Raw genomic sequence first — 17,394 nt, forward strand, 5'->3', positions numbered from 1 at the left:
TAGCGAAAATAATTATTAATCATCTCTTGTAAAACTGTAAATTTAAACCGCAGCATCTCATCCACATTATCCATAGAAACTGTCCTCCGCAAATAATGACACCCAGTCCACAAACCCGCCCTACTAATCCAGCTTGAAGCATTCTTTAATAGTAAAAAGGTGAGAGTAGTTCCTCACGTGTGTCTGTTTACATCCACACAGTACAAGGATCAGGGTGAAGCTGCAGATTAACAAAATTAACTCTACTTCCTGTGAACTTTATCGCCAAACTTTAATGCTTTAAAAATCATGTATCTGGAATATTACACCACATGTCACAAATAATAATGACACCGTTTTGTTTTGCATATAAACTAAAGTGCTAGTACTCTGATCTTTTAAACACTTAAAAGCCTCAAAGCGAGTGAATGCGCTCACACCTGGCCAGCCTGTGGTCCACAGACATATCCGGCTGCAGTCTTTGTGATCAGAGATTTAAAATCTCAGAAAATTCTCATTGTGTCTGTGGTGTATGCTTTTTGATACACATTTAAAAATTGTTAAAGACCAAAAAATCCTGTAGTGCAGGAGTGTCAAACTCATTTTGGTCCGGGGGCCGTATCCAACCTACTTTGATCCCAAAGGGGCCGGATCAGAAAACTCATGGCATATATACTCCAAAAACAGCAATAAGTTCAAATATTTGTGCAGAGAAACACAAATCTATTACAGAAATCTTTTTTAATTGATGAACTTTTTCTTTTACAAAATATTATAATATTATGAACAACCTGAAACTTTAAGAAAAATGTAATTTCAACACAATGTTTTAACATGAACTTGTACGCAAAAAGGAATAAGTCAATTTGTCTTGGAAAATCCTGCACTCGACTCCACTTTTCTCATTTTTGACATTTTTCTGATGAGGGTGTCACGGTCAACAGTCAAAACGATCGTCCTTTAAGAGCGTTTGGAAAGAGACAAGTCTTCATTTGTGCTGCTCTGGTGGGAGGGGCCACGTACAGAGACGCTGGTGATGCTGCTATGATAAACACCACAGAAAATTACCAATATTTTAATAGAAAATATAATTAAAATATTTTAGTATAAAATCAGCCGAGGGCCAGATTAAAGGTCTTGGACGGCCGGATCTGGCCCCCGGGCCTTATGTTTGACACCTGTGCTGTAGTGTGTCGCAGCTTTTAGAATGTTGTTACCTCATCAAAAAAAAAACATCATCCAAAACCTGTAGTTGTGTTTTGTTTCATTCACACATGTTTGATCATATTTAATCCTTTATTATTAGTCGCAGGATACAGGAGCATTGTGGAGTCATTTTGTTGCACGTTGCCAACTCTTTGTTGTGATGACATTTATGGTGAAGTCACCACAGAATTCTAATGTGGAACTCAGCGGACTTGTTTCTTTTATTAATCCGTTTTAGATGAATCATGCCATTTAAAATGTGCCAAGTATAACATCATGATTATAGATCCACAAGTGTCATATATTATAAATATAGAAACGGCTCAAACACAGATGACAAAAACAGCTTTGTAATCATTGCTTTGACTCACTCTGCTCCACTCTGATTGGTCTGAGTGGTCACGTGGTCCACGAGACCAGGCTCCTTGTGTTTTCATGTGAGAGAAGAGCATTCCTGCACATGGCTGTTGGATTAAAGCATTCGTTTCCCAAAGACTGGGTCGTGATCCTCAGGTGGGTCACAAGAGATTTTTTTTTTGGGCCGCCTTGTGACGATCTACATGTAGATCCACAATCTACAGTTCTAACACTGATCTGCTGTTGCGTTTTCCTCCTGCACCTTGCGCTGGAACGAGCTACAAAAACGCAGACAGGTCCACTTATCTCATTGGAAATGTTAAGCCATGTTTTGTATAATTTCTAATCGTTTTGCAGTTATCTTTTTAACTCTTTTGTTCCAATATTGCAGGTTCAATTGGATGTTGAAAAGAGAAAGAAATGGGCTACGTTTAAAGTCCAAATAGGCGACTTATGGATCCATTTATTGCTGCTTCAATCACTGTTTTTCATTGTTTAAAACTTGAGTAATACAAATTGTTCAGAGAGACACGATCACTCAGTCAACAATAAATAAAGTATCTTCACTAATGTACAATAATGGTCAAGTCCACCTTTATTTTGTGATTTACGAATAATGTCCTTTAACTTGGATCGGGGAGGTTTGCAACTTTTAAAATATGAGTCCCCAGAAAAAAACATTTGGGAAACACTGGACTAAAGGATGTACATAGCTGCTAAAGACTTAAACATGCCCCCACATTCACTTAAACAAGCAGCCATGTTTATGTTCTTGGTATTTTCAGATTCGATACACCTTTAATCCAGTCATTTTAACACTTTTTATGCCAACACGATAATGCATATTTTAAGAAAAAGAATACAAATGTACACCTGTCGTTTACGTTCACGGGAGATACTGTGTGTTTAATGTCGTACTGAGGAACATTTCTGTAAACTGGAGGAAACTTACATAACACCTTTAAGCGTTTGGGACATTTGAAGTTGAAAATGTGAAATAGAAATGCGGAGGTACATTGAAAAAGTCTGAATAATGCATTTTGTAAGGTCTTTAAGAACATGTGCTAATCTGGAGCGCTTCACTGGAGCCGCTCATTGGGCTCAGAGCAAAGAGAGAGAGAAAGAGAGAGAGACGGAGGGAGGGAGAGAGACGGAGGGAGGGAGGGAGAGAGCGGAACAGAGGAGGGGAAAGGGGGAGAAAGAGCGAGAAGTGGAGAGTGGAGAGAGAGAGGAGAGTGAAAGGAAGTGGGGGGCAGGAGGAGGAAGAGAGAGCAAACAGAGATGGAGGACAGGGCGAGAAAGAAAGAGTGAACAGAGGAGGGGAGCGGGAGGGGGGGGAGAGAGAGAGAGAACACAAGAGGGGGAAAGGGGGAGGAGGAGAGAGAGGTAAAGCAAGACGGAGAGAAAAGAGAGAATGAAGTGAAGAGGGGAAAGGGGGAGGAGGAGAGAGAGAGCGAACGGAGGCGGGAGACAGGGGGAGAAAGAGAGAGAACAGACACAGGAGGTGGAAAGGGGGAGGAAGAGAGAGAGGTAGAGAGAGAGCGAACAGACGTGGGGGACAGAAGGAGGAAGAAAAAGAGAGGTAGAGCAGAAGAGAGAGAGAGTGAACAGAGGTGGAGGAGGAAGAGAGAGAGTGGTAAAGTGAGAGAGAGAGAGAGAGAGAGAGAACAAACTGAGGAGGGGAAAGGGGGAGGAAGAGAGAGAGGCAGAGCGAGAGAGACAGAGAGAAAACAGATATTGGGGGAAAGAGAGAGAAAGAGAGGAGAGCGAAAGAAGGTGGGTGACAGGGGGAGGACGAGAGAGAGCGAGAGAGAGAAAAAGAGAGAACAGACAGGAGAGGGGAAAGGGTGAGGAAGAGAGAAAGAGAATGGACAGAGGAGGGAGAAAGAGAGAGAGAGGAGAGCAAATGTAGGTGGGGGACAGGGGAAGAAGAGAGGGAGAGGTAGAGCGAGAGAGGAAGAGAGAGAACAGACAGGAGGAGAAGAGAGAGAGAGAGAGAGAAGAGTGAAAGGAAGTGGGGGCAGGAGGAGGAAGAGAGAGCAAACAGAGATGGAGGACAGGGCGAGGAAGAGAGAGTGAACAGAGGAGGGGAGGAGGGGGAAGAGAGAGAGAGAACACAAGAGGGGAAAGGGGAGGAGGAGAGAGAGGTAAAGCAAGACGGAGAGAAAGAGAGAATGAAGTGAAGAGGGGAAAGGGGGAGGAGGAGAGAGAGCGAACGGAGGTGGGAGACAGGGGGAGAAAGAGAGAGAACAGACACAGGAGGTGGAAAGGGGGAGGAAGAGAGAGAGGTAGAGAGAGAGAGCGAACAGACGTGGGGGACAGAAGGAGGAAGAAAAAGAGAGGTAGAGCAAGAGAGAAAGCGAACAGAGGTGGAGGACAGGGGGAGGTAGAGAGAGCGAACAGATGAGTGGAGAGCGGGAGGAAGAGAGAGAGGTAGAGTGAGAGAGAAAGAGAATAAATGGAGGGGGGATGGGGAGGAAGAGAGAGAGAGTGAACAGAGGTGGAGGAGGAAGAGAGAGAGTGGTAAAGTGAGAGAGAGAGAGAGAGAGAGAGAGAGAAAACAAACTGAGGAGGGGAAAGGGGGAGGAAGAGAGAGAGGCAGAGCGAGAGAGACAGAGAGAAAACAGATACTGGGGGAAAGAGAGAGAAAGAGAGGAGAGCGAAAGAAGGTGGGTGACAGGGGGAGGACGAGAGAGAGAGAAAAAGAGAATAGACAGGGGAGGGGAAAGGGTGAGGAAGAGAGAAAGAGAATGGACAGAGGAGGGAGAAAGAGAGAGAGAGGAGAGCAAATGTAGGTGGGGGACAGGGGAAGAAGAGAGGAAGAGGTAGAGAGAGAGAGGAAGAGAGAGAACAGACAGGAAGAGAAAAGAGAGAGAGAGAGAGAAGAGTGAAAGGAGGCGAGGGAAAAGGGGGAGGAAGAGAGAGGTGCAGAGAGTGAACAGAGGAAGGGACGGGAAGAGGAAGAGAGAGAAGTAGAGCGAGAGAGAAAGAGAGAGAACAAACAGAGGAGGGGAAAGGGGGAGAAAGAGAGAACGGACAGAGGTGGACGACTGGGGGAGGAAGAGAGAGAGACAGAGATAGAAGAAAGAGAGAGAGGAAACGAGAGCGGAACAAAAACGAGGGACAGTGGGAGGAAGAAGGAGAGAGAGGAAGACCAGATGAGGACAGGAGGAGGTAGAGAGATGGAAACAGAGGTACAGACGGGGAGCAGTCTTTTGTGTGGTGTGATTGAGCAGGCAGCTGGGAGCCGTGAGCGTGGGATGACTCCATTGTTCTGATGAAGAGGTGAAGTCTCAGACGCAGCGGAGTGGACGCCGCGTCTGCAGCTGTGGCTTCAGCGGACGGCGTCTCGTGACAGTTCAGTAAAGCGCACGGCCTGTTCTATTACGCAGCTTCATAAAACTTTAAAACACGAAAACACGAGTCTGCAGAGGAGGTCGAGATTAGAAAATAATTTTAACTATAAAGACACATGAATAATGAGCCACTACACACTGCACTGTAGCGTATTCCAATGACAGGGTTGGGGAGTAACTGATTACATGTACCGGAGTTACGTAATCAGAGTACAAATTATGAGTAACTGTATTCAGTTACAGTTACTGTTTCCATGAGTAGTAATTGGATTACAGTTACTTTGTTGAAATAAATGGATTACACTGTGGTATTTTCCTGTTTTAACATTTTGGCCCATATCCCCCTTTTTTTTTTTCTCGGTAATTTCACTCATTGCCGGAAACTAAACAAGGTCTAAACCAGGTCTAAAACAGGTCTAAAACCAGGACTAAAACAGGACTAAACCAGGTCTAAACCAGGTCTAAAACCAGGACTAAACCAGGTCTAAACCAGTCTAAACCAGGACTAAACCAAAAACCAGGTCTAAACCAGGTCTAAAACCAGGACTAAACCAGGTCTAAAACCAGGACTAAAACCAGGACTAAACCAGGTCTAAACCAGGTCTAAACCAGGTCTAAAACAGGTCTAAAACCAGGACTAAAACAGGACTAAACCAGGTCTAAACCAGGTCTAAACCAGGTCTAAAACAGGTCTAAAACCAGGACTAAAACAGGACTAAACCAGGACTAAACCAGGTCTAAAACAGGTCTAAAACCAGGACTAAAAACAGGACTAAACCAGGTCTAAACCAGGCCTAAACCAGGTCTAAAACAGGTCTAAAACCAGGACTAAAACAGGTCTAAAACAGGTCTAAACCAGGTCTAAAACAGGTCTAAAACAGGTCTAAACCAGGTCTAAACCAGGTCTAAAACAGGTCTAAAAACAGGACTAAACTAGAAAAGCACTCAGAGAGCGCAGACCTCCACCAAGGACTACCCCCATTTTTTATATAAATTGCGATAAAATCAGTCTTCTGGATCAGATCCGGATCAGCCTTTGGAATATGAAAGAGGATCCCATTGTCCATCCCTGAGTCAAATTTCATGGGGTTTGGTCAATAATTAACCAAGATACTGAGAAACAAATTTTTTTGCCCCATTTACCACAATGTTAACTAAAATTTCAAAGTGATCCAGAATCCAGGATTTCTTCCGGATCACCCCCAAAATGAAATCAGTTGTTCCTTTTTACATTTCCAAAAAATCCTGAAAATTTCATCAAAATCGGTCCATAACTTTTTGAGTTATGTTGCTAACAGACAAACAAACAAACAGACAAACAAACAGACAGACAAACGCCGGCAAAAACATAACCTCCTTGGTGGACGTAACCAGGACTAAACCAGGACTAAACCAGGACTAAACCAGGACTAAACCAGGACTAAACCAGGTCTAAACCAGGTCTAAAAACAGGTCTAAAAACAGGTCTAAAACCAGGTCTAAACCAGGACTAAACCAGGTCTAAAAACAGGTCTAAAAACAGGACTAAACCAGGTCTAAACCAGGACTAAACCATGCTGGGCGGACGTGTCTCCTCATCTTCTATCAATAATATCTTTAATATGGTTAAGTAAAGACTGGACTTTTATTTTCTTTTAGCAGACTAAACATCTTATGTTACGATATCCTAGTCTTTCAAGTCAATAATCAAGTAATCCAAAGTATTCAGATTACGTTACTCACTTTAAGTAATTTAATGGATTACGTTACAAACTACATGTTGGTGTATGTAATCTGTAATCTGTAGGGGAATACATTTTAAAAGTAACCTTCCCAACACTGACCAATGATACAAAACCTACACTGAACTGTACGGAGCCTGTGTCTGTCCTGTTCTGCTCTGTGGCGCTGGAGTCTGGGGTGATTATAAACAGACCCACAGTGAGACAGTTTAGTGCAGATGTACTAGCCTAATCCGTGTATCATTCGTTAATTCGTTTTTCAATATAAAACCAAAAATAAGAAAACGAAAAAACAACAGTTTTCTTCGTTATTTGTCTCCAAAACCAAAATGAAAAAAACGGATAACGATTCGTTTTTTTCAGTTTTTCGATTTTGTGTTTAAAATGAAGAATGAAAAAAACGGATAACGGCCGCTTCCCGTTAACGTGACTTCTGTGACTGCGATGCCGAACTTTTGCACCGCGTACGGACTGAACCAGGACTGATCCAGGTCCGAGACGTAAACGGGAAAACGGCCGTTATCCGTTTTTTCCATTCTTCATTTAAACACAAAATCGAAAACTGAAAAAACAAATCGTTATCCGTTTTTTCATTTTAGTTTTGGAGACAAATAACGAAGAAAACTGTTGTTTTTTCATTTTCTTATTTTTGGTTTTATATTGAAAAACGAATGAACAAATGATACACGGATTTAGCCTGATTCATCAGCCGCTTTCACTTTGTGGAAACCATCTGACCTCGCAGCATTAGGATTTGTTCACTCAACGGTAGGCAGGTACTTTTTTATTTAACCAATCCCTGCTATTTCATCGTGACGTATGTAATTCGCCGCTAATGAGACTAACTGGTATATAAAGCTTTTCCCAAATCCCGTAGGAAGAAGGGCAATAACGTCTTTCCCCTTGATAAAAGTCACCAAACATTCTCTTTGTTCCGGCTTTAAATCCTTGATCTTGGGAATCGTTACCAACACAAAATGTATGCTTTTTCGCTGATTGGCCGGTGCCTGGACTCGCGCTTCTGACGTTCTTGCAAACCGTCTAGTGTACTCTGAATCCTGACCGAGCCCCCAGCTTCCAAAATGGCCGACCAGTCAAGTCAATGGGCCGAGCTCAATGGCGCATGATCCCAGATTCGCCTTTAGCCTGGCTAAGTACTTCCAGTAGCTGTGGGCCGACTGAGCATGTGCAGTAGTGCTCTTTTCTCCCACGGGTACATTTGAATGAACGCGAACACACGCACAGAGCGCGGCCTTGTGTATCACGTGATCGCTTTGACCAATCAGAGCGAGCGGAGCTAGAGCGGAGCAGAGCGGAGCCGAAGGTAACGATTGAAAAGTGTTTTTTAAGACAACTGAAGGATTGAAGGAAGGTGAGAAAAAGTTTATGATCTAAAAATACTTAAAAATCACCACAAAATCCAACATTTTTGAAAGTTGTAGGCGCTCTGTCAGCTGAACACGAGCAGTTTGTGATTACACTGTGCTCTATGAGAAAAATCTTCTCTCGGCCCATGGGACTTTTTCCGCTGTAGTACCAGTGAGTGTCCACTATGCCAACTCAAGGCAGCTACAAGCAGCAATACTGTATCCAATTATTTTAATAGATCCATGTTCCTGATCTAGTCGCTGGAGAGAAATGAACTTATGCAGAGGCACTAGGTGGCGCCAGCCTGGCTGCGGAGGTACTTCTTAGGCGTGCACAAAATGGCACCTAAACTGGCGCTGTATGGAGATATGAGCTGGGGACCATGCGAAATTGTGATATGGTGCGGTTATGGAATAGGTTGGTTAATCTGCCAGACACAAGATTAACCAAACATGTATTTAACTGGAGTCTGTTACATAAATCGTCCTGGAGTACAGAGGTTGAGAAATATTTTTGAGGATGCAGATCTCCAGTTTATTTATAGAAACAAGTTAATCTGTAGTGTCAGACAAACTAGGAAAATGTACTTTAAGAAATATAAACAGAAGTGGCACAGTGAAATCTTATGTGAACCAAAATTAAGAACATATATTTTAATTAAAGACTGTTTTGGTTCTGAGCCTCATGTCACTCTGGACTTGAGCAGAGGTCAGAGGTCAGGATGTGCCCAGCTGAGGTGTGGGACTCCGCCTCTGGAGACGAGACACTTCCACGGAGCGCACACGTGTCTGTGTGACTTAAAGGACATTGAAAATGAAATGCATTTTCTGTCCTACTGTCCTTTGTATCATGACCTGCGCTGTCAGTTGTTTAATGTATCGTACTGTTTGTTTGCGAAGTCTGATGAGGAGAGATTGGCGAATTTGTTTAGATGTAATATTTTCAAGCTGCTCCGTTTGTGTTGAAAGACTGGGACCTCCGTAAGAGGACACTATGTCTGCTGTGTAATCTGTCTGCTTATTGTTTCATGTGTCTTATAAGCACATGCGGGCTGGGCACCAACTAAAAAAACACTAAAGATAATGGGTTTATTTCACAGTCATTTGTAAAATTCAGGCTATTACAGGCTCTCTTCACACTTATGCCACAAATCAGGAAGACATTTGGAAAGATGCGATGGCAACTTTTGGTGTACCTACCGACTGTGATAAAACCCATTGAAGTAAATGTCATTTGGAATCATCTTGAATTTGGCGCCTCATCTCTTCTAATCGCATGTACTCAGTGCGCTCAGAGTTTTGTGTCAGTGGGGAAATGATAAAAACTGAGGTATGGTTGTAATTGTTGATTAGCCAAACACAGATGAACAGATGAAGAAAACTGTGCAATTTTCAACTTTTTTGTCACTTTAAACAGCTAAAATAGACTCAAAAAAACCCCCAAAAACTGTAGGTTACCAGGAGTGTTGAACAAAGAGTATAAAAGGTCACTGTTTACCTGGGGCCTACTGCATCAAAGGAGTCCACATAAAGATTTTAATATGCACTTTTTATATACATAACATGGACAATAAGTCATCACCTCCAGCTGAGGTAGTCCTCACTCCTGACCAAGCCTCAAGATCTGGAGATGGACCCTCTGCTCCTCACAGGTTGGCCCAACAGTAGAGGTGTAACAATACATGCATTCTTGCCAAAACGTTTCGGTACAGGATGTTCGGCTCGGTGTACATTACAGCACTACATGTGCAGCTACACAGAGGCTCGGCTCTTTAATATTCACGAGGGAACTCGTCCGTGATTGGGGTGGCAGTGTTTCCCACAGCACTTTATAGTTAGGGTGGTTGCCTTGACAACACTTGCCACCACCTTGACTACATCCCTCTAAACAATGTGAATCCTCGTACAACTATGGTTGTCGCGGCTCCATCCTTACTTCGCCTTTCACCAGCACTGAAATTCCGCCCCCCTGAACCCTCCATACCCAGTGCCTCTGGCCCAAGTGAAAGTGTATTCTTAACCACTGGGGACACTGTAACTGCAGCAATATTTCAAACATTTGTTGAATATTTCACAATATTTTTATTTAACTTATTAGTATTCCCAAGCAACACATTGCATTCATTTTACTTCCTCATTTGTATAATGTTAAAACAAATTGTTGGTTTAATAAAAACACACATAAACAAGCAAATGGTCTTAGAACAGAAAATTACCCTTACTAAAAAATGTAAGAATGGGTAAGGTACAAACCCGAGGCACTCCAACTGAATATATTAAAAGTCCTTTATTGCATGAAGGGATGCCAACGCCTTTCGACCAGCAAGATTCGTCAGGGCAAAGCGGTTTTGCATTTTATTCCCATACTTTTCCGAAAATGAACCGAACAGTGACCTCAAGACCGAGATACGTACTGAACCGTGATTTTTGTGTACTGTTAAACCCTTACTCAGCAGCACTGAAGCATGAGTCATATTTTTTCTACTTTTCTTCACAAATTGCTTCTTGATCGGTGTAAAACTATAATTCATATTTAAAACATAAACAACATAAGTAAAAGATAGGGCATCATCAAAACCTGTTATTATTGAGTGTTGCGTCCCGGTTGTGTGCAGTGTGAGCGTCCGTACCTCTATCTGCAGCAGCGCCTCCTCCCTCTGCCTCAGCACCTCCACGTCCTCTTCACTGATCTCCGACAGAAACGCCTGCACCGAATCTTCCGCTCCCAACGCGTCGAACAGGGGGCCCTCGTCATGGGTGTCCACCAGCGGGGTCTGCGGGCTCTGCGGGGGAAACAACAACGACAGGTCTGGTCAGAAATGATGGTGAAAGAGGTTATACTAGTGTGTGTGGTCGGACTATTGGACTATTGGGCTTTCTCACCAATGGGCCGACTCCGTAGTGATGTGTACGAATTGGCTAAAATGTGGGAAGGATTTATTCTAAAACATGGGGGAATGAGTCAGCTAAAGTGTGGGAATGAATAACATATTGTGGGAAAGAAATAATAATTTGCGGGCACGATTTAGTATCTTTTTTTGCGCACGTCGTCAGGTGAGCTCCCTATAGGCGAGTTTCATTGTTGACAAAAGCGCGCGTTGCATGCTGGGAATTATTTTGGTCAGCGGCAAGAAACACTAATTCAACATGACGGACGGAGCGAGAAAGCACGTAAAGGGTATTGATCCCAGTTATTTATCCACTCTAAACGGCAGAGGACCCAAGACCATTTGACCAGAAATTATTATTATGTTTATTTATTTCGGACAGTAATACATAGAACATAAATTAAAAAACAAAAACAAAAAACTAAATAATAAAAAAAGACAAAAACGTAAATACATAGATATAACACAAAAAGTAACTATTTCTATTCTATAATAACAGGCAAAATAAATGTTACGCAGAATTTTCCTTGTGTCCGAAAAAGGAGTGGGAGGAAGTAAATACTTATTTAACCCCACCCCTTTTTACTACATTGGTCATACAAATTGGTCATAACCATCGATGGACGCCAAATCACCCTTTTCAACTCCTACAAAAGGTGGACGAAACCATATTTCTGGTCAGAATCGCCAACTACCTGGCTAAATATTCACTTCGGCGATATCCACAATGACTTGGTGGAAACTCCTGGGCCATGGTTTGTTAGGATCTTCTACGTTTGCTCTGCGGATGTTTAAAAGTAATTTAATTCACCGTTAGCGGTTCTTTTCACTCGGAATACGAAAAACACATTTCCCTTCTTCCGTGCTTCTATTTGTGCATCCGATAATGCAGCAGGAATTTACCATTATCGGGGATAAATACGCGAGGTTACGCACTGTGTTTGACGCTATCGTGTTTCTTGCCTCCGACCAAAATACTTCCCAGCATGCAACGCGGGCTTTTAATAACAATGACGTCAGCTGAAACTCGCCTATTTCACAGCTCAAAAATATCCAGAAAAACACACATTCTGACTGTGAGCGGGGTCGCCTCTCCACAGAACTGACCTGTAACTTGGTATAGTTTGGTCTCCATGAAGGTAGAAAGGTGAAATATTCCAGACAAAGCAACAACATCGCCATGGAGAAAAACCTCCACTGTGAAAGTTACACAATGCACCTTTAATGTTTCTAGTTCAGTTCTGGTTTAGACCTAGTTTCGTCCTGATCCAGACATTTTTATTTATTTATTTATTTATTTTGTTCCAATAAGCCATTAAAACACATCATGGCCTAGGTTTAATCATTACATAATTTCAGTCAGTTTCTGTTGTAGTACTTACAAAGAGAAATATTACCGGAGGTGGTATAGCTACAAAAATCAGATGCCCTTCCCACCAACTTGTCAGATTTAATAACGGGTGCTAAACTGACTTGTTTGTGACATGTGGTTGCATTTAAAACACACATATAGGTCTACAGTAGTACTAATCTTTCTTTATCCAACTGTATAACACATTTTAATTCTGTTTTGACTGATGGTTGACTATACCTCCACCTAAAGTTCTTTTAATTATGATTGTCTAGTGCTGAAGCAGTATGCAAATGAGATTATGCAATGACCTGTACACCTTAAGATTTATGTACATTTGTGTGTGTGTGTGTGTGTGTGTGTGTGTGTGGGGGGGTGTGTGGTCTTTAAAACTCAAGACTGTCTTCTTACAGTGATTTCTTCGTCTGAAACTGCTTTTGCTGCTGTTTTTCTGCCTGGTTTGACCTTGTCTGCCTTTGGTCTCCTCTGAGCCACTGACTCAGTTTCTGCCCCTGCGCTGGCTCCAGTCCACTGTACAAAACTATAGACATCATCAAGAACCGTACAGACGCCAAAACTGGAACTCACACGGACCATAGAAAAGTGTTTTTTTATTTATTTATGCATACAAATTTTAGAGATTTATTGGCACATCATCAGCATTAAAAAAAAAAAAAAACTACAAATCTATGTAACTTTTTGCTGAGGTCCGTCACTTGTTTGTTCCTTTGTAAATGCCATTGTTCTTCTTCAAATGTTCCACAGTATGACTTTAAACTTACATTATTTCAGTTTTATAGATACCTTGAAAAACAGGCGTTCTAACTGAGCGATGATGCCTCTCCTCGGATCTGACCTGTAACTTGGCCTGGTTTGGTCTCCATGAAGACAGAAAGCCACACGGTGAAACATTTCTGACAAAGCAATAACATCTCCAGGGAGAAAAGTATTAGATGGACCCTCCACCAGAAAAGTTACACAATGCACCTCTAAGTAATTATACGTATTTAGGCCCTCATTCCTATCAGCAATTTTCCCGTCATAACATTGCTTCACTCCTCAGGTCTCCAACAGGTTGACTCTGCATTTTTTTTCTTTATATATATATATTTGTTTTACATGGACAGAAATTTAATAGATTGATTTGTTTGTTTTTGTTTTTTGTGAGCTTATGACAGTAGTTACTTCTACATAATATTTACATTTACACTCTTAAAGCTCACATGGTTTCAAGCATTTTTACAATACAATACAATACTACAAATTTAGCTCGAAAGGGAGTTGGAAAAAAAACAAAAAAACATAACAAAACATAAACTTCCAGCCCTTGTACTACTGTTATTGTTGTGTGCTCTATACTTTCAGTTTACCACTCCTATATATTAGTTGTTACAATAAAAATCAAATATATAGTGCACAATTCAGAAATAACTAGGGATGAGATAAGACTTTGTGTCACAATGTCTCGCGAGACGAAGCTGCCACAAGATCATGCACACGTGAGGAAAATTATCCCGTGAGATTCTTTTCGCCATGTTTTTACGTTTGGATTGGATAAAAAGTTAAGTACTGGCGAGATGCATTTCTTTGAGAAGCTGTAGTCACAAAAAGCAGCACTCAAGAAATCAAAAACTGTGAGAATAAAATTATGAACTTGGAAGCAATTTCTTTATAGTAAATAATGTCAGAATCTCATCTTGTCTCGTTCTCACAGATCCAGTCTCACTTCTCGTCTCGTGTCTGGTCTCGTCTTGTGGAAACTGTATCTCGTCCCACCCCTAGAAATAAAGATGCTCTTTGGATTGAATTCTAGACTGGACTTGTTACATAAATTCAGATGAAACTGGACGTGAGAGTAGTCCGGTTCGCTGTAGTCCTCTCTCTTGTCCACTCCTGCACAGCGTAACCCAACAAAGCTTCACCTCGTCTGTGGGCTGCCAACTCCATATTCACACAAACTCCAAAACGCTACTGAACCCTGCCGCTTCAGTCATTTGTTTATTCACTGCTGGTAACAGAAACCCTCGAAATAAATGATAAACATCGGCCACGTAGGAGTAAAGTTAGCCTTTGCTTCAAACACTGTGTGGGTTTCCCTGGTTGCCATGGTTCATGGAGAAGTGAACAACAGTGTTTTTATGCAGCGCTAAAGAGGTGGGCTTATTTAAGAGGGATTTTATAATATTGTAATACAGGCTCATTTACGGCTCTGAAATTAAAATGGGGTGAAAATGAAGATGAAATTAGTAAAAATCTAGAAGATACTTAACCTACTTAAACCACTTCACCGAGGTTTAATTGTTGTGCATCAGTTTTTTATTGAAAGTTGAATTGAAAGATTATTATTAGTAGTAAGTAAGTTGTAGTAGTAGTAGTAGTAGTAGTAGTAATAGTAGTAGTTGTAGTAGTAAGAGTTGAAGTAGTAGTAGCTGTAGTAGTAGTAACAGTTGTAGTAGTAGTAGTAATATTTGTAGTAGTTGTAGTAGTAGTAATAGTAGTAGTCGTAGTAGTAGTAATAGTTGTAGCAGTTGTTGTAGTAGCAGTTTCCAAAGTGCTGCTCAGAGATCATAAAATTAAGACAACAAAAAGGTAAATTGCTAGAATTTGGCCACACCAGTCCTACAACAATAAAATCCGTAATAGCAAATGAAAGCAAAACCATACAGATTATAAAATAGCAGAACTTAAAATCATGGCTTTGTAAAGAACCAACCATTATTTGCCAGTTTGGGCACGCGAAGACACGGGGTTTCAAAATGGCCGCCCAGTCAAGTCAATGGGACGAGCTCAATGGTGCAGGATTCCAGACTCGCCTTTAGCCCGGCGAGGTACTTCTGGTGGCATGTGCAGTAGTGCTCTTTTGTCCCAGGGCACACGAGAATGCACGTGAACGCAAGTACGGAGCACGGTCTCTTGTATCATGTGATCGCTTTGACCAATCAGAGCTGAGAAAGTTTCCATCCATCCATTTTCCTCCGCTTATCCGGGGCCGGGATGCCAGGGGCAGCAGTCTAAGCAGGGACTCCCAGACACGTCCTCCAGCTCCCCCGGAGGAACCTCAAGGCATTCCCAGGCCAGCCGAGAGACATAGTCCCTCCAGCATGTCCTGGGTCTTCCCTGATGCCTCCTCCCAGTGGGACATGCCCGGAACACCTCCCGAGGGAGGTGCCCAGGAGGCATCCGGAACAGATGCCCAAGCGACCTCAACTGGCTCCTCTCGTCGTGGAGGAGCACTTGAGGCAAGGACTTCCCACCCACCCGGAGAGGGCAAGCCACCTTTTTCCGATCGAGAACCGTGGCCTCGGACTTGGAAGAGCTGATCCTCATCCCAGCTGCTTCACACTCGGCTGCGAAAGTTTTTGATCTAAAAATAGGTAAAAATTGCCACAAAATCCAACATCTTTGAAAGTTGTAGGTGCCCTGTCAGTTGTAGGTGCCCATTGCCCGTGAGATGTTTGTGGTTACATTGAGCTCTATGAGAAAAAGCCTTTCTCAGCCCTTCGTCTGAAGTACCATGGAGTGGCTACTACGTCAAGTGGAGGCAGCTACAAGCAGCAACATCCTATCCAGTTATTTTAATAGATCCATGGGGCACTCCTGTTACTGTGTTGTGGTGTAGGGCACCATCTACAGGCAGCAGAGGGAATTACCATGGCGAAAAACCCTTGTTAGGTAATTAAGGAACATGCCTGCCACGTTAGTGTAAGTCTACAGCAGCACGAAATTAGGTTTGACAGTAGAAATGCTTACAAGGAGTGATTTATAGACTTAAAAAAACTGCACTTGTCTTTTGTGTTTGACATAATAATCCTGGGGAAAAAATTACGGCTCAGGGAGAGTGGAAATATTGAACAAAATGGATCAAATGAGCGCGAATAAGACTAAACACGACTCCAGGTTTGTGTTTGATGAAGGAACAATGTGAACACAATGCAAAGCTTTAAAAAAAAAAAGTCAATTCGTGTACATAAACATGAGCCTGGTGCTTCCTCAAAGGAGGTAGCGGAAGTGTCTGGGGTGAGGGAAGTTTGGGAATGCCCTATATTTAGTTATTCCTTTTTCTCAGTGGCCGTGTAAAGGTGAAATCCTTTGACCTGGAAATACATTAGCATGGACCGAGCCAAACCCCGCAGATCTCCATGTGTCTCGAGCAGAATTTTTACAGCCACTAAAGCTGTTCTCCGGTGCACAGCTCTCAACGTGACAGCGCTGTCTGGGGCATTTTTCACATGGACTCACAATTCACAACACTCCACCTGACTTTCCTCTCACCTCCATTTCTTTTTATGCCTCAAAAAACCTGCAAAAAAAGAGAAAAAGAAGAAAAAAACGTCTCCCCCTTCTACCCTCCGATGACAAGCCCTCTGACAAACTGCTCGATATGTTACTAACTGGATACAAGAGCGCGCAGCCGTCAAAGGAGAGATCTTTTAGTCGTCTTTAGGTCAGCGGTTCTCAGATTTTTTTTTTTTTTACAGCAAGTACCACCTAAGAAAATATCGGCCTTCTGTGTACCACCAGGTCTAAACCAGGTCTCACCGTTGACCATTTTAGATCTAAAACAGAACGTGTCTATTTAGTTCTTAGTTCTACACAATTGTTAGACTGGTTATAAACAAAGACAAGCCCAAAGGAAAACCAAAATGACAATTAACGTGACATAAAAGAGCCAACACTGACACAGGTACCACAGTTTGACAACATTTTGAAGTGGTATGAGCGTTTTGTGAGCATTGCAATGTACAAATCTAGAAAATACTTATGCTTTAATTACCCAAAATTCACTCTCGTAAGCTCCAAGTCATGTTATAATGCAGTTACCTTCTCAAAAACATACCCAGAGTTGTGTTTTGCTTGTTGTATTGCTTTATTGTTAGTCTGTCTACATCTCCAAAGCTCGAAACACTCTGCTCCACTTTGTGATGTCATGTAGTGGTAGTTTTCCAGGTCACAACTCCTTTAGTTCAGTAGATGGGCAATTGTAGGGCTGAAATGATCCAAACGATTCTAGCGAAGGTGTGTGGAGTTTAAAGACATCGTGTTACTACAATGATTGCAAAGTTTGTGGAGTGGTCCCAGGCAAACCATCTGCTCCTAAACGTTGACAAGACCAAGGAACTGGTGATTGGCTTCAGGAGGAAGAGGACATCAGTGGAGCTCATCACCATT

At 42.3% G+C, this 17,394-nt stretch overlaps 1 protein-coding gene across 1 annotated transcript in view; it reads right to left on the minus strand.

The window, feature by feature from the left end:
• tsnare1 (T-SNARE Domain Containing 1) overlaps positions 1 to 17,394 on the minus strand; it is a 344,395-nt gene that overhangs the window by 123,328 nt on the left and 203,673 nt on the right. The window contains exon 8 of the mRNA XM_055163234.1: positions 10,617 to 10,769. Coding sequence (XP_055019209.1) covers positions 10,617 to 10,769 — 153 coding nt within the window. The remainder of the gene's footprint in view (positions 1 to 10,616; positions 10,770 to 17,394) is intronic.

This window comes from Boleophthalmus pectinirostris, unplaced genomic scaffold (assembly GCF_026225935.1).
Source record: "Boleophthalmus pectinirostris isolate CB_2022bp ecotype Guang Dong unplaced genomic scaffold, ASM2622593v1 HiC_scaffold_6, whole genome shotgun sequence".
Lineage (NCBI taxonomy): Eukaryota > Metazoa > Chordata > Actinopteri > Gobiiformes > Gobiidae > Boleophthalmus > Boleophthalmus pectinirostris.